General features: G+C 30.1%; 1 protein-coding gene across 1 annotated transcript in view; it reads right to left on the reverse strand.

Moving 5' to 3' along the window:
• Positions 1 to 10,161: 10,161 nt before the first annotated feature.
• LOC111623051 overlaps positions 10,162 to 18,778 on the reverse strand; it is a 10,416-nt gene continuing 1,799 nt past the window's right edge. Inside the window, exons 2-7 of the mRNA XM_023365533.1 lie at positions 16,410 to 16,480; positions 14,559 to 15,020; positions 13,292 to 13,476; positions 12,032 to 12,983; positions 11,371 to 11,432; positions 10,162 to 10,359 (exon numbers count right to left, since the gene is read on the reverse strand). Of these exons, the coding sequence (XP_023221301.1) occupies positions 10,273 to 10,359; positions 11,371 to 11,432; positions 12,032 to 12,983; positions 13,292 to 13,476; positions 14,559 to 14,910 (1,638 nt within the window). The 5' untranslated portion in view covers positions 14,911 to 15,020; positions 16,410 to 16,480 and the 3' untranslated portion in view covers positions 10,162 to 10,272. The remainder of the gene's footprint in view (positions 10,360 to 11,370; positions 11,433 to 12,031; positions 12,984 to 13,291; positions 13,477 to 14,558; positions 15,021 to 16,409; positions 16,481 to 18,778) is intronic.

Below are 18,778 nucleotides of genomic sequence, written 5' to 3' on the forward strand. Positions count from 1 at the left end.
TAATAATTAATCATTTATAATTAATGATCAGGGGTGTTGTATGCTTACTTTTTAAATTAATTTGAAGTCATATTCTTTTGACGTGCCCCTGCTACGCCAACCAGTTTAATTAATAAATTATTCTCAAGTATATTTGAACAATTTTATTTTTTTATTTAGCATAATTAAAGATTATGATTCATTATTGTTTCACATCTTCACAAGCAATCCATTCATAATTTTATAAGTACGGTATTCAAAATTTTCATCGGTTTTCTTTCTAACTGATCACAAACATAAATCAAGAAGTTCAAGTTAACAGTATTTTAATCTTAAGAGAAATTATAAAAGTATAGAAGATTTCTCTCTTCGAACCACTAATTATTAATAAATTCGTAAAATTTTAAATAATGCAATTTAGATTTGTTTTAAAACAATAAATTGAAAAACTCCAGCTGCTTAACTTTCCTGGCAATATTTGGTGACGCCAACTGTTACGACATTTTATTTAAAAAAGCTTTTTATATTTTTAACTATTATAAAATGGCAAACCCTCGATTTTGAGAGTTGAAAGGGTTTTATAAAAAATTGTAAATGCTAATAACGACTAAAATCGTCATTAAGTCCGATCCTAGTGGAGATACACACGACTTCCTTTATCTCCTCACTTCGTCGATCTTTAACCATCAAAATTAATAGCATCAATTTCCTAATAAACAAACGTTCCTGAAAAATTTCCGAAATATTCGATCAAGAGCACAATAGTTATTTAGCTTCAAACAGGGTGAACAAAATCGTTCTCCACACACATATTGACACACTAACATCCATCCATAGAGTCATATTTCTCAGGATCGCCATAAAATCGCTTACAAACGAATGCTAGTCAGTCGCTCTCAATGAAAATTAAGTAATGTTTAAAAAGTATTTTCGTACATTTAAAATAATGTTTTATTTTAATTTAATATAAACATAGCGATTAGGGTTTCTCATTTCCCGGTCTTTTGCTTGTCCCGGGAAATCCCGGGATAGAATTAATTATTTTTAAGGTATACAAAATATCTTGAAATCAAATGATATAATTATTTTCCATTTTTTAAANAAAAAAATGATTAAATAAAAAAATGAGAGTGATATTTTGTATTAATAAGAAATAATATAATTGTATTTAGTTTAAAACATGTTATTTTAACATAAAATAACGATGCGTAAATGACAATTTTATTATCTAACAAAACACATTTAATTCGTATACATCAATATAAACTGTACATGCACGATACATTACGTACAGTTGAATGCTATATTGTACGTTGTACCACATACTCTGAATCAAAATAGGCCCGAATAGAGAGCCTACAATGACAGAGTGTCATACGAATAGCTGCCACAATGTCTTTTCCAAACTGCTTATTTAGTCGCAGCCACATACCATACTTAGTTGGGAAAACGGAAATAATCTAGCACTTGTTTAAATGGAAATTCGGGCGAAAATAAATGTCGTTTTCGACTTTTAGAATTAATTTTTACTGTTGTTATTTGGTTATTTAATATACTATTTAATTGGAATTTGTTAATGAAGAACATTTATTCGACGCGATGAATGACAAGCCAATTTTTTTGTTAATATCCTGAATGTTAATAATTAAAATTATTTTATAATCTAAAAATAGAGTAAATAAATGTGACAAAATGATACGAAACGACTCGGAGAACAAAAGTATTTATCCCGTCGTTCCGCCTATTCACTAGGCAAACTAATACCGTTTATTTTTTAAAATTATAAAAGACATTATGGTTTTCGTTTAATTCGTTATCTTTTTTTTATAATTTTTATTTGTGTAGAAATATAAATAATAAAGATTTGAACAAATATAAATATTTTATTTTATTTTGTAGACTTCAAAAACGCATAAAATATCTACAGTACATAGTTAGGCCTATATCATTATAGTAATTAATAAAAATAAAATTATATTTTGAAAAAATAGTAATTAACATTATTTCACATTTTTAGATAATATGCGCATTGTTGTACTTTTACTTGAAAGAGAATTTTTTAACTGTACGTTATATTTATTTATTTTTTCTTTTTTTTTAAACAAAAAGTTTAAGTATAAATGTTATAAAACGATTTATTAACAAATTCCAAAAATTATTAAATTTATACGTCAAAAATTTTTTTCGACTTTAACGCGTAAATTCAAAATAGGAACTACCTTATTATACTAAATTACTGGTGTCAAATCTAATAATCAGGACATGAAAGAAGTGAGATGAGGCTTACTCTACTTACAAAGTTGGAGTCTCATCCCTTTTCTAAAACTATAATATATAATTTTTCAGCACCCATCATATGAAATTGTATTCTTTAAAAAAGGATTAAATTTTGGAAGTCCTCTGTATTTTGGGAGCCAAAAGGTTGAATTTGACTGTAGGACTTCGTTTCATCCTGCCAATAATGAATATTGTGTCTTAACATTCAGAGGTCATAATAATAATCATTGAAATACATTCATATGAACTTGGCTTCATTTTTCGTAGGCCGATTCACTTCCGAAAATTAAATCAAATTCATCAAAATAATTTAAATTCGGATTCGAAAATACCTAAATTTATTTTATCGTAAAACTTATTGTGACATTCTCATAATGTCGGGCTGCAATTTTAATCATATTTTTAATTTATTTAATCTAAAATATATGCTCTCCACGTCAAATTAGTAGTGTCTTGCTCCTGTATATAATACTTTCCTGTTAGCATTAGAGTCGTGCCGGTTATCTGTCTAACTGGTCTCAGGGAAAAATTTTTGAATTCAAATCACGTGGCTCTTGGTTTAGATCGGAATTTCTTATAAAGTTATTCGGGATTCCTGCCCATATTCTTTCCATATGTGATCTCGAATTTCACCTATCTAACTTTGTTTTTGAGATTGAGAAATGACAGACGGACGGACGATAGTGGGAATTTATAGGTGTTAGACTGAAATTTGAAATAAATTCGTTTATATTTAACATATTCATAAATTTTGAATAAACGAATTTGGTATAAACTAAACATATTTCACAATAATTTTTAAATGAATTTCATTTATTAATTTTAGCGCTTTTAGACGGAATTTATTTATTTTATTTTTTCTGAGTTATTTTTGTACACGATGTTAAATATTAAATGCCTGCAATTTCGTAACGCACTGAACCACAATTACTAGAATATAAGCTTGAAGAACTTCCATAAGTGTGTCAAAAAAGCGACTTGAGACAAACTTTGCCACCAAGGCGGCATATCCATTAAGTCAGGCCATGTTTGTTACTATTATAGCAGGTTTATTAAAGTAGAAATCTTTTGGTTTTGATGTAATAATGCCTTCTAAGTGCTGTGTTTCAGGATATAAAAGTGGTTATGCCTCGTGTAAAGAAAAACGTACCATGTTTTCGTTTCCGAGGGATCCGGGAAAACAAAATGTGTGAAGAAGGAATAGACCAAGAGACTTCGAAATCACCAGGAACTCCTTCGTTTGTGAGTTGTATTTTTATAGTCGTGACATTATAAGGACATGCGATGTAATTATTAAGGGGGGGAAACAAAAGGAGAAACATTCACAACAAACACTAAGACAGGATGCAATTCCTACTATTTTTCCCAGGAGCAGAAGGAACCAAAAGAGTAAATTCCGGAGCTGACTGTAACTATAAACCATGGAGGACTCCTGCATCTTTCCAAAGAGCTTCTGCATTTACTACTGTTATGTAAAAAACACATTCCTCAGTATGTAGAAAATCTGTTGTTGTTAGAATATTTGATAATATTGTAACAGATAGCAACTTGACCTTAATCACTTCAGGATGTAAACATCATTATATATGGTACAATTAGTTTCACATATACAGTAATTCAGTTTTATATATAACCACAAGAATGCATTCTTTCACAAGAGAAGTTCATGTCTGTAAGTAACATAGTGGCCAATAAAAATGCTAGGAAACTATCTAAATTGTAACTAATAGAACAAACTTTTATCTACTGGAAAACTTTTAATTTTCATTAATGTTTTCAACTTATTTCACAAATCATCATCAGATAGTCAACATTTGAATATCAGAGAAAATTAAAAATATAAAGAATTACATTATAGAATAACCTACAATCTAATTATGTTACCATAAAATAAAATAAAAAAGCAAAAATAAATATAGCGAGTGATTAAATAAAAATACAAAATGAAAAAAATGATTAAATAAAAAAATGAGAGTGATATTTTGTATTAATAAGAAATAATATAATTGTATTTAGTTTAAAACATGTTATTTTAACATAAAATAACGATGCGTAAATGACAATTTTATTATCTAACAAAACACATTTAATTCGTATACATCAATATAAACTGTACATGCACGATACATTACGTACAGTTGAATGCTATATTGTACGTTGTACCACATACTCTGAATCAAAATAGGCCCGAATAGAGAGCCTACAATGACAGAGTGTCATACGAATAGCTGCCACAATGTCTTTTCCAAACTGCTTATTTAGTCGCAGCCACATACCATACTTAGTTGGGAAAACGGAAATAATCTAGCACTTGTTTAAATGGAAATTCGGGCGAAAATAAATGTCGTTTTCGACTTTTAGAATTAATTTTTACTGTTGTTATTTGGTTATTTAATATACTATTTAATTGGAATTTGTTAATGAAGAACATTTATTCGACGCGATGAATGACAAGCCAATTTTTTTGTTAATATCCTGAATGTTAATAATTAAAATTATTTTATAATCTAAAAATAGAGTAAATAAATGTGACAAAATGATACGAAACGACTCGGAGAACAAAAGTATTTATCCCGTCGTTCCGCCTATTCACTAGGCAAACTAATACCGTTTATTTTTTAAAATTATAAAAGACATTATNAGACTTTTGTTATTATTATTTTAAATTAAAATTTAATTTTTAAAATAAAATTTTCTTAAACTTGAACGACCTTTCACTATTATTAAATTAACACATTGAGTATTAAATCGATTTTTCAAAATTTAACTTTAGTTTAGAGTTGAGAAGTTTAGAATTTCACAAAGGACAAATTAATTGTGTAAATCTTCGCATAAAATATAAGAATTGCTATTCCAACTTTAAATTAATTAATTTTTGAGATTAAATTGTTATTTCGCTTTCTCGCTCACTAATTAAGTAACGCTATATTCAATTGATTTCCAATACAGAAATTACTTGAGTACGGTATTATAAATTTGTGTTTTATACTTTTATGTAAACAGTTATTTAAAAAAATTAAAAAGAACTAAATTAAAATACAATGAATGTATTAAGTTTTGAGCATTAACTTGTCTGTTCCAATTGATTTTTAATCGAAATAAACAGAAAATGAATTTTAACTTTTAGTGTAAAGGAATTAAAAAACTAGACTATTTGTAAATGAAAGATTTGTTAATACCTGTTAAATAAAAATTATCATAATGAAAAACTGAGTTTGAGTTGTTTTTTTATACACTTTTCTCTTTGTGGGAACTAAGAAGTCATTTTAATCATATCCATCATGGGTTTGGTCAGATCTGCAATAGTGGCTGATTCGTGGTGAGGGAATGGCCTAATATATTTGGAACAGAGCACACCGGCAAAATTTCCAAGGTATTTTGAGCGCCTGAATTTAATCCTGGATTCCCCAATTATATGCTAATGCAAACGTAACTGATATAATAAAAAAAGTGTATATATCTTGATTGCTGTGTCAGTTAACCGCTTCGGTCATTCGGATGCCATCTGAATGTTTATTGAGAGTTTGATCTTTGATGAAAAGTATGCTTTTTGAAAAATATTTTTACTTTAATGTTATAGGTTGAGTTACTTTTTAGGAAAGGTCGAGAGCGAAAAATTACTTTTCATAATTACAGCATGTTTCTAATAATCCTCCAATATTAATATCATTGTCAGCAATGGAGCCTCTGAAGTTGATTACCTAGACTGATTTACGAGGTTCTTTTTTCTATAACTTATAAAATTAATACCGGAAAATATCTGACTTATAAATATTGTAGTTCGAAAGCCATTTTATTTTAATTCATACGTAGTACATAAACATATAAATGAGATACTATAAACGTGATTTAGCGTTTTGTGTTGTGATATTACACTTTCGACTTTACATTTGTCAACTCAATTTTAGAAAAAAAATATGTAAATAATTAATCTCCATTAGTCTGTATCGTCTTATGATGTAACAAATAAAATAATGAACAGAATATAAATCAACAACTATAATTGGAAAATTCATAATTTTGGTAAGAACAGACAATAGACATAAAGTAATTTTTTTATACTCTTTACGCCCTGTGGGCTCTAAGAGGGCCTCTTTTTAGCAAGCCCATTATGGGTTCGGCCAGGCTCACAATGGGGCGTTCGGGTGATGAGGGCCCTGGAATTCCTGGAACTTTTTCGACCCGTCCGGATTCGATCCCTAGTCCCCCAGAGCGGTAGCCTGCCACCTTGGCCGCTCGGCCATCCGACCGTCGAAATAATCTATTGTAACAATACATCGGCGTCTCTAGGGTGGTGTCACCCATTACGGTAACTCATAGTTGCTCCGTCTGGCTACGTCTGGCCCCATCCCTCATCACCCAGCCTCCCCATTGTGGGTAGCGTAGTGGGGGCGGCAAAATTTCACAATAAATAATAATAATACCTTGTAAGAATTTGAACCATTTTATTTCATATTTTCGTGCACTACGATTCGGACCGATTGAAATGAGCACGGAATACCATCCGGACATTCCGGGAATCGACTCACCGTGTGAACTGTTAATTTCACCCGGGGATATCGTGCGCGACCTGTCGACCCTTTTTTTTGCTTGTACGATTTATTCGTACATGTATACACCTTCAATATCCAATAGAGCTAGGTCACTTGCGTTACTCCTATCCAAGTCTCCCTAGTCGCTAACTGTAACTGAGTTAGAACCGACATGCACTGCAAATTATTCTTCGCATTGCAAAATGCGTCGGGAACTTCTGTTCGAATAAACCTCACCTGCCGTCCGGGTCAGCGATTTTAAAAAAAGTGGCAACACTAGCACGGAATTTTTCATTACTTATTCTGTGACGAAACTGAATTTTAGTCTTTTAAATTGAGATACCTAAATAAGGGGGAACGAAATTTTCCTCCGCCCCGGGGAACGACATTTTCCTCTGCTACGCCACCCACGCTACGCCACTGTGGGTGAACCTTTAATGGGCTTGCTAACAGGAGATTCTGTTAGTGTCCACAGGGCGAAGAGAGTTAAAAGATTGGAATTTAATCTTTCCCTATCTTTTCCATAAACGACTGATTGTTTTTCTACTAACAATTTTATTCGACGACAGAATTTCTAGTTACTTTCATCGAAAATATTAGAGAAAAACAAGAAATATTCGAGTAATGATATTTTTCATTGAATTAAACATTCATTTTTTATATTTTTCAATAAATTTCAAAAATTTATCTTTATTTTTGATTTTCTTCGAAATAAAACTTACTCAAGTAAATAGTATGTATAGTATTCACATATATAATATTTTGTATTTTATGAAGAGAATCTTATTTTAGTTAAAGGGACAAGTAGTTTTAGTTTACTTACAAGGAGTTTAATTAAATAAGAATTTGATACATACAATTTGACATATTATACATTATACATTATATATTATATATTAATTTGACATATTATATATTATAATTTGATACATATAATTTGACATATGAANCCCACTAATAGGGAACGTGAGCTGGGTTTAGACCGTCGTGAGACAGGTTAGTTTTACCCTACTGATGACTAGTCGTTGCGATAGTAATCCTGCTCAGTACGAGAGGAACCGCAGGTTCGGACACTTGGTACATGTGCTTGGTCGAGCGGCCAGTGGTGCGAAGCTACCATCCGTGGGATTATGACTGAACGCCTCTAAGTCAGAATCCCCCCTAGCCGCGGCAACGATATCGTACGTGTCCTTTGCGTCGAAAGGTGTCGTTAGCCCTGACGGTAGTGTCGGTCCTCGTGGGCCGACCGTCTCGGCAAAGAGGCCCCTAGACCAAGGGTCGTCAAACTTTTTTGATCGTCGACCCCCTACAAGTTTTCGAAACCTCACATCGACCCCCACCAAAAAGTTTATGTATACACCTTCAATTGAAGGTGTATACATAAACTTTTTGGTTGCGTTTGATATTTTCATGTATACACCTTCAATTGAAGGTGTATACATGAAAACATCAAACGCAACCTCTCTACTAAGTACTTTGTTATGTTACAAGCAAAACAAAGTACTTAGTAGAGAGGTTGCGTTTGAGGTTTTCATCGCGAAAAAGTGTACGTCGGACGTTCAGCGCCGCTTTCCTGTAAGCCTAGAAGTTTGACAATGGCGTTTGGAACGTCAGTGGAATCATGCTCGACGTATCAAACGCCATTATCAAACTTCTAGACTTACAGGAAGGCGGCGCTGAACGTCCGACGTACACGTTTTCGCGATGAAAACGTCGGCCGCAACCTCTCTACTATTTTAATACAATTCTTTTAATTTTGCATTTTTTTTCATTTATTGTATATTTCTTAATAATAATTTTTGTAACTGACAATCAGTGAGACCGATAAGCTTGATCCTTAGCTCCCCCTTAACCTTACCTTAATCTTGATAATCGACCCCCAATAATGTTATATCGACACGTGGGGGTCAATATCGACCACTTTGGCGACCCCTGATATATACGAATAAATCGTACAAGCAAAAAAAAAAAAAAAAGGTCGACAGGCAGCGCACAGACGGTTTGTCGATTCCCAGACTGTCCGGATGGTAACACTATTCCGTGCTCATTTCAATCGGTCCGAATCGTAGGTGGACGACAATATGAAATAAAATGGTTCAAATTCTTACAAGATTATTATTTATTGTGAAATTTTGCCTCCCCTTAAAAAGTGCCGCCCCCACTACGCTACGCCACTGCTGAGAAATAACATATTGTGGTTGTTTCGTTACTGTAATTAAAAACTTGCCAGTGTAAGCACTTACACTTAAATAAATGTGTTCAATTCTGTCAACTAGAATTTCTGTAGCATTCTAGGCATTACCAGTAAAGAAACAAATTTCCAAACTGTTCAGCATAATGGTGTAATATGATACGGTACTTTAAAAATACGATTAATCTGAACTAATTACCATTAAGTGATTTATTGATGGTGCACTCCATACACCGCATTGTTTTTAATATTCTTCAGTTCTATATCTATTTTTTCATTCCCCTCACTTATGGCCATATGTGTATAATCAATGAATATTGTATTCTGAGCGTAACTAAGAAGCTGGCTGAGTGATGTTTTCTGGTATTTTTCATTCACGTATCTAACAACTGAATAGTGACTGGATTTCCATGTAACACCTTACTGGACGCATCTTTTCCTTGACAGACAACACATATATTAATATATCGATGCATTGAACTGTCAATCCAATATTTATTTTTTTCATTTGATGATTTATTTATAAAATTTTAATTTACTAGAAAATATTCAACTGGTTATGAAACACAATTTTAGCTTGAAACAAAAGACTCCATTATGGTCGATGTTGAAATCTGCAAGCAAATTTTGGACCAAGTAATTAGACAATAATCATCGATCAACGTGTTTTCAATTTCTGAAAACAATTTTCCTTATTTGGTAAGAATCAGTTGCAACCAAGTGACTTTGTCTTAGAACATTGTACTGCTGCTGAAGCTTCCATAAAAGTGAACAAAGTACCTGTCAAAAACATTTACAGTTTTCCTGGAATTTGATTAAAAAATGCTTTAGTTAAAACTAATGGATTGATAAATAAGAGATATTTAGAGACTTCTCTAAAAAGTCCCAATTTTCCCTGAGCATCGCCTCGCTCATCTATAGTTTTAAATAACTTGTATATATTTAATGTTTGTATATTTAAATTATATTTTATAATGTTATATAAATGAAATATAAATTATTAATCTTATATTAATTTTTATTCGCCATTTCAAACTATAACAGTTTTATAAAGTAACTTTAAATAATNTTTTTTAAGTTTTTTTTCTTTTTAAGTTTTAAACTATAAACTTAAGTTTTAAATTTTAACCATTTTTTTAAAGATTAAATTTTAATCTTTGTTTTAAGTTTTAATTTATAGACTATTTTTAAGTTTTGAATTATAAACTTTTTCTTGAACTATTTTGGTTGCCATCCCGATTGATTTTGCGTATGGTGGTCAGCACTCAAAAACCAAATAAATGAATAGCCATTTTATTTTCTTCTTTTGCAACCAAAAGAGATGGTGGATGAAATTTGGCGGAAAAATGCCACAAAAATATCAAAACATTTAGTCGTTTCCTGCAAAAGACACAAACATTTCGTAAATGATATATGAAGATTAAATTATATAAATTGTTGGTTCGAAAATAATACTACGAAAGTAATGCAAGAATTATTACAATAAATAATGGGAAATAATGAAAAAACGGCATATTTAAATCTTTTAAATGAGTTGAAAATTTCCTATTAGAAAGACACGCGTTGTCTTCTTTAAATGTTATCAAAAATGGATAAATATGAAAACTATATTTAAATGCCAAATATTAAGAAAGGACTTTAATCAAATTAAAAGAATTTTGTGAACGACAAGCAAAAATGATTAAATGTTCGCTTGTAACGCAAAATTCTCCAATAATTAAATATCTTAATTTGTCTTTTCCTAACTTTGACCATTCTCAAAGTAATATTTAATGCGTATAAACATTTGTTTTTTCAATTTTGAACATATACTTTATAAATCCAATAATTTCGTGCTATTATTTAAAGTGTATAGAATCATTGGAGACACAGTGAAAAAACATATAAATAAATGAAAAAACCTAGTTATTTATTGAAATTCTGTTGTTATATATTATTAAAAATAGATGAAATGATGCCATAAACATTATATATTTACGAATGGACTGATTAAATGAATTTCATGACTTAAAGATGTGCAATAAAGAAAGACTTTAAATATAACAAAAGTAGTAAATAAATATAAAAATTGTACTTAATTTATAAACAATTTTAGTCGTTCTTAAATAAAAATAATTTTAAAAATCTGAATTAAAATCATCAACACCAATATGTGATATGTTCACTTTAAACTCTCAAATTTTAGATAATATAATATTGTTACATTTGTAATTTTTAATAAAACACAATGTTTTCAATGTAAATAAATATAATATTACTTTTTAAATTTTTAAAAAATGAATTAAAAATGAAAATCATAAAATTAATATGTGATCGTGAGTGAGAGTTTAGCATAAGATGAAGATCTGTTCATTAAACTAGTAAAAGTAAAAGTGAAAGATATTTTCTAACCTCTTTCTTAGATTTTGCAGATAATTCCTCTTCTGGTAAACTTGAATAATCGACATCCATAACTGCAAATAAAATGATATTGTAAATTAAGCATACTTGTCGTATTTTTCTCTTAATAAAAATTATAACACAGTCATTAACTATAAATTCAATAACAACAATAAACTGCAGCAGAATGGATACGCTTCTCAAACATCCGTCAAAAATCAATACAATAATCAAATTATCTTAAAATAATAATTAGCCACTTATGTATGACAAAGCGCACAGAGTGAAACAATCATTGATTGAATTCAAATAGTTAATTAAACAGTAATCACAAAATAAGATATTTTTAATTTAAAAAACGAAATTTTAGAGTATTTTCCAATCTAATGTCATTAATAATACGTATAATAAAAATTATACCAAACAGTCTGAAAAGACTAAAGATATGCAATTAATTGTATGTTTAATTATTTATTAAAATTACTTCGTAATTACTCAAATACTTGAAATGTATTTTGGACCTACGAATATTATCTAATCATTACGTAAACATTTTTTATGCAAATGAATTTAAAACTTGTATAATTGTTTAATTATGAAAAAAGTCTGAAAGGTATTGAATTATAAAAATAGTCCCAAACGTAACTTTAACTATTTATTGATATGATCTTACCTTTTTCAACTTCAATTGCTCCTTCAGCATAATTCTTATCAAGTTGTAAATGTTTTACAATGTCAAAATTAGATTGTAATATTTCTTTGTTTGCTTTATTTTGATTTTCTTCTTCCTCAAATCCGTTACTAAATGTATTCGAACGATGAAACTCATTAGAAACTTTTGACGTTTCATCGATAGATAAATTTGAATTGCATAGTTTGACATCTAGAGAAGTCAATGATTGACTTTTTTCTACTAATTGAGATACGTCTGCAACATACTTCTCTTCTTCAGCAATTATTGATTCATTGTTTTCAATGTGGCATTGGTTCAATAAATCTGTTCCGCTGATGTTGACCTCACACTTTTCATAATCAATGATAGTATCGGAATGAATGCTACCATCATTTTCTGATCCATCGTCTTCAGATTCAGGTTCCTCTTCCTCATAAATTACTTGTGAAACTAATGAATGGCGCTCGAGTTCGATAAAATCTCTAAGCAAAGGCCGTTTTTTATCCTCTTCATAAATACTTGACGTGATTTCTTCTGGAGATAGAGGAACACTTAGATTTTTCTGTTCAGCAGACGAAATCGAAGACTTACTCTTTTCTGCTAAATGAGACAAGATTTGCAACAGAGCTGCAACAGAGTTTTCTTCTTCGGTAATTACTGATGCATTGTTTTCAGTACTACAGTTCTTCGAAACATCAGTTGTGCTGACGTTAACATTACATTCTTCATAATCAATTAAGATGGTGTCTGAATGAAAGCTACCATCACTTTCTGATCCATCGTCTCCAGATTCAGGTTCCTCTTCTTCATAAATTACTTCCGAAACTAATGAATGGCGCTCGAGTTCGATGAAATCTCTAAGTAAAGGCCGTTTTTTATCCTCTTTATAAACACTCGACGTGGCCTCTGCTTGAGATAGAGGAACAATTAGTTCTATCTCTTGATCAGATTTCTGAAAATTAAGATTTTAAAATATTTATTAAGTATTAAGCTTAATAAATTTGTTCTCACCTAAAATGAGATGAATTACTGCTAAATATAATCTATAACCGAAATATTGCATCAATTATGAACATATCAATTTTAAAAACTAAACAACGAGCAACTTCATAAGTAATATGAAGTGAATTTATGTGAGTTGTAACTTATATTTATTAATGCGTTTTAATATAAGAACGTCGTATTAATCAATAATCATCTTCCAAACGACAAAAAATTTAAGAAACTTATCTGGAATTATTTTATTAAATTTATACTTACATCAGAGTATTCTTCTGTATCATTAGATTCATCAAAAATATCGGAAAATGTGATGTTTTTAACTATATATTCCATGACTTCTGGTTCATCGTCGTCCAGAACGTCTTTTTCTGAATTAAGGACTGGATGAATATTTTGTTTTAAATTACTTTCAGAAATTCCACTTCTATCAGCTGATTCAGAAACTAAAGTATAAAGAGAAAAAACTATCAAATCATTAATGAAAAAGAAATTTTTCAGATTTATCTGAGCATATTCATTTACTCTTATAGGTTTTTTTTCTATTTATAACTTTATATCAAAGTTTAAGATTCATATATATTGTTATAAACGTTATCAACATTAATTAATTTTTTTCTAATAATTCTTCGAAATTGAATTATGATTGGAAAAGCACAAAAGTTATCAATATATTATTAATGTACTGTACATAAATTGTTGTTTTAAGCGTGAAGTATTATAGTCAAACATTTAACTGAAGCTATAACATTAATAATTCATTGATCCGTTTACAGACCAAATCAATTAATTCCGTTTGTATATCCTTAGAATAATCGTTATTATTTTTACATTTTTTCTCATACCAATTTTATATGACGTTACATAAAAGCTACAATAAATTAAATGACTGAGAAATAAAAAAAATATCTGCAATAATTAGTTGCTGTTGAATAAAATTCCTTCTTTCTGAGAGATATTTTATCAGTTTCATTTAACCAGTGCACGTAATTACGCATATCCAACAATAAGGATAAATAATATTGGAATTTCAGAGATACAATATAACTTTGATCGCTGACTAAAAATGTTCAAATATAGAAAATATGTAAACACAAGTAAAAGTAGAATCGATTAATGTTCGAATTGAAATATTAATGTCATGACTTTCCAGCTGGTTAATTATATACTGTAGTTAATTAATTTAACAAGCTCGAAAATTTTGCTGCAAAGTCAACAATAGATATGAATAACCAGGAACAGGAAGATTTATCACCTTTTTATTTTCTTAATCCATTTTTAATTATGTATATAGATTTTTTATGCTTTGTAATTAAAATTTAATTATACAGATTATGGCTCCCGCTGTTATAACTTATATTCCGAGGACATGGGCTTCGGAGATAAACTATTTACATTCTTCCTGTCATTGGTCTTTTCAGCAGTTCCATGAAATATGACTGTTCATGTAACTGTACTTATGTTAACATTAATATAATTGTTTGAGATTTCTATCATATTATTTTTATTCAATATTGATAAAATTTACCATTACGAGGCAGATAATTCGGATCTGATAAAAAGTTGCCCGTTTGTAATAACAGATTCGAATCTTGTTCTTCTGTTGAAGTATTCTGGGCAGAAGACTCATTACCAGGAATCTGTGATTTCTGCTGATATTCAATTACTTCAATTGGCGGCTCAATTTCAGATAATTCTTGCTGCTGTCCTTGCTGCAGCTGCTGCTCTGACTGCTCATAATACATTCCTGGTTGCGATTCATGAACAACCATTTCTGCTGGTTGCCAATAGCCAATCATATTAGGAGGTGGTCCATAATTAATTATATTAGGATTTGGACCGTAACCAATCATATTAGGATATGGTCCGTAACCAATCATATTAGCGATGATCCATATCCAATCATAGAAGGAGGGAGCCCATATGCAATCATTCCAGGGGATTGAAGCTCCTGTCTCATTGGTCCTTGTTGATACATTTGTAATAAATTCTGAAATATGAAGCATGGAATTGATAAATAATAAAAAATACGTTAGCCTATTAGTAATACAGTACCTAATATTGTAGATAGGTAAATTAACATGTATATTATAATTTAAAGAATCGCCATTGGTTCTCAAATATTTGTATTATTAATGATAATAATATAATAATAAGTCAATATGAATTCAAGTTTACCTACTCCAACATAATTTGTGTAAATACATTAAAATTTTCTGAGTTACTTATAATTGAATGTAAATATAAATTATGATAATTTGTCATTGATAGCATCAATAAGAAGTTTTACATAAATAAAGAAGACATGTATAATTTGTCAGTTGCTGACGGTCTACAATCGGTTGTTTTTACAATTGAATTGTACTGTGAGGATCCGAATCCAGACTTTCCGTGCGTTTATATCATTACATCATAATTTCACATTGTAGCCATACTTTCATTCAATAATTGTCAACTTTCACACCTGGGAGATGAACAGCTGCTAAGTTCTCAGGCTTAATAACGACGCTTTCTCAGCGTCTTTCGACCTAATATCTCGATTTCAACCATACAACATTAGAACAGAACAACAAAGTGAGGCAGTCGTCGCCCGTCTTTCGAAAGAGAAGTTGTCACTCGTACCTTGTCCTAAGTGCCTCAATATTCGGATATCTGTGAATATATCTTACAAAAAGATCATCGGAACCATCGACTAACACCTTTGCAGATACTGTTCTATCATTCTTACGGGTACTTCCTCTACCGGATACCCGGACTGACATTCCGAACTTTCTTCCCTTCACCAAGAACGCTCGAGAATCTCAATCAAGACAGCAAACCAGGTATTTATCGCCGGGCGAAACTTCTGTAAACTCTCTCTCTCAAATCGGGGAAAAACGTAATATCAAATACAGCTAATATCTATCATGTCAAATCGTAGAAATGTACCAAAAAACTAGTATATTTAAAATCGAAATGTATGGCCTCTTGTTACCCATTAAACCTTTGTTACTTTAAAGCATCTCTGAGTAAGTCACTTCCGGTGCGCTGTCTCTCCTTCCATCNTTCATTTCTTCTGGGTATGCCCCTGTACATGTTTACCAAGTTTCGTGAATTTCTATCAATTCCATCTGGGTGTAACACTTTCAATTTCCGCCAGTGTATAATGTGAACTATTGTAAAGGTTAAAAAATTGCTTTTTAATATTCTGATTGTTAACTGACAACAATTACTTTAAGACAGACAAATGTAGCACCAGAAAGACTAATCGTTTTAATATTGAAATACAGTAATTCATGAGTGGAGTAAAGATACAAATTATAATTTCTAGATTATAATTCATATCTGTAAAAATATAAATTATGAAAAAATATATGTTATAATTTTCTGATACACTCACCTGATTGCCATACATGAAATAATTATTATTACCAAAAGGTATATAACTTTGAATAAATCTTCTTTGAAAACCTGTAAAGAAATATTTCACAATTAATGTTTTCTTGTTTATATTTTTATAATACAGTATACCTATTTGTGTTAATGTTACAATAACCTATAATTGATCGATCTGCGAGTCTTGTAAAAACATCTAGGAAAAAACTTTAGTAACAGCAAATAAGTTCTTGCAAAGGGCTAAAACATCAATATTTTTCTCTTTAATGTGTGAAAATTTCAAGACTTATACGAGTGTATCTTAAATTTCCACTGTTACCAACAGTTGGTTATATATAAACGTAATCGAAGGCAGATAATACATGTTCGCAATGTCAGTGTTCGTATGTATAGAGGTATGAGACTTGAAGCTTAATTAATCCTCTGCCTTTTGTCGAAACTTTTTGAAATTTTGTATGGTGATTTGGATACGAGCGACATTGATACTATGAAATTTTGGTGGTTAAAGATCGGAAAGATGAGGAGAAATAAAAAGAAAATTTGTTAGGCCTATATGTGTGGTTAGAGTTAATGATGGTTTACACATTATTAGCATTTACAGACTTTTTTAAAACTTATTTATACCCTGAAAATTAAACTTTTTGCAATTTTATAATAACTGATAAAATGAAAATTTTTAAAGAAACTTTCATAACAGATGAGGCTACAGAAAATTTTAACCTTTTTCTCGGGAATGATATGCAGCTCATTGCTGAATTTTAATACGTTGACATTGCTATTATTTCTAATTAACAAGTCTTTTTAAGAAGATCTGATAGTTGGTATATAACAAATAATTAATTACTTAATTAATATTTACTATTATTGATATGTAGCGTATCAACCCATTAATTATTCTTCCTTAGTCATTTGCTCACAGTGACTTGTTTGAGTTTTGAAGTTGGCGTGAGAAATTTTTTATTTTATTTTAGTTTGTGGCAAAAATATCTATTTTGATAATTATAATTTGTTTGGAACCAGCTTTTAATTATATTTCTTACAGTAAATCTATAAATTATTTGCATTTGTAAAATTAATTATTTTTACGTTTTTATTCGGTATGAATAGTAAAATATAAAAAAATATTTCTTTTACTATTGGGATTCCCGGCTATACTTCATATTAAACAATTCTTTAAACTCTACACCCCTACCTTCGAATATAGTATACGTCATCCTCAGGTTTTTAGTTGCGATCAACAATAATAATCGTGGTTTAAAACTAAAACTGGAGCTAAAAAGCTTTACTCACCTCCATTTCTTGGACATTAATATAAGATTTAAACAAGGAATTAAACACACAAGTGTATACTTAAAACCCATTCGTGCTCCACTCTTGGTCCAACGACTCGTATAAATATGTTGTCGGCGTTTAAGGCACTAATCAGAAGGGAATTTTTACATTGTACCAACATTCAGGACTGTCTCGAAGAGATTAATACAATTGCAACGAATTTAGGTTACAAAACCGCTACAATTGAACGGCTGGTCAGATGTTACAAAGAAAATAAAAATAAAAAACATGCTAACTTCGATAGAATTAATAAATTCACATACAACAACCGATTGGGTGGTGCTGCGAATGAATTAGCATCTTATAAAAAGTCGAGAATGATTTATAAAAGAGCACCCAATATTTATAGTTTACTACGAAACCAAAAAGACATACTAAAAAAGGAAGAGAAATATGGAGTATATAAAATACCATTTAAAAACCAACAGTTAGGAATTACAAAAGATTATGTAAGTGTGACTCGAAGAAATCTTGCAGTACGTCTGAGCGAACATATGTACAACGTTGAAAAAGGATTATGGCACAAATTATGGCACAAACAGAAGGAGTAGTTGTAAAGTGGGAGGAAGCGAACGTCAATAAAACAGTGCACTCTCATTCATTGCGTTGGAAAAAGTATAAATTTACAAAAGCAAAATAAAAGAACGATTCCTAAATGCTATGGATTCTAATGCACTTCCAACAGCGTGGAAATATATAATAGAAAAAAGAATGGGGCTTAAAAACCCTTAAATCATATATTCACTATGGTTAACTTGATGTTTAATACGTACTTTTAGTTATTCATTTAGTTATTTTATTGTTTATTTATTATACAGCGGTTCTAGTAATTAGTCCAATTTTTTTTTTAATTTGAAATATTATAAATTCGAAAAACGATACGTTCCATTTTTGGAACATTTACATTATTTTCTAAAACCTGAGGATGACCCATACTATAGAGGTTGAAAACGTTAGTAATAAAAATCTTTTTGCTCAGCAAACATTAGGTAATATATTGATTTCATGTAAGATGTTTAAAGATTTGTATTTTTTTTTTTT

The sequence above is a fragment of the Centruroides sculpturatus genome, unplaced genomic scaffold (genome assembly GCF_000671375.1).
Source record: "Centruroides sculpturatus isolate CEXI.00-Female unplaced genomic scaffold, Cexi_2.0 scaffold351, whole genome shotgun sequence".
NCBI classification, from domain to species: domain Eukaryota; kingdom Metazoa; phylum Arthropoda; class Arachnida; order Scorpiones; family Buthidae; genus Centruroides; species Centruroides sculpturatus.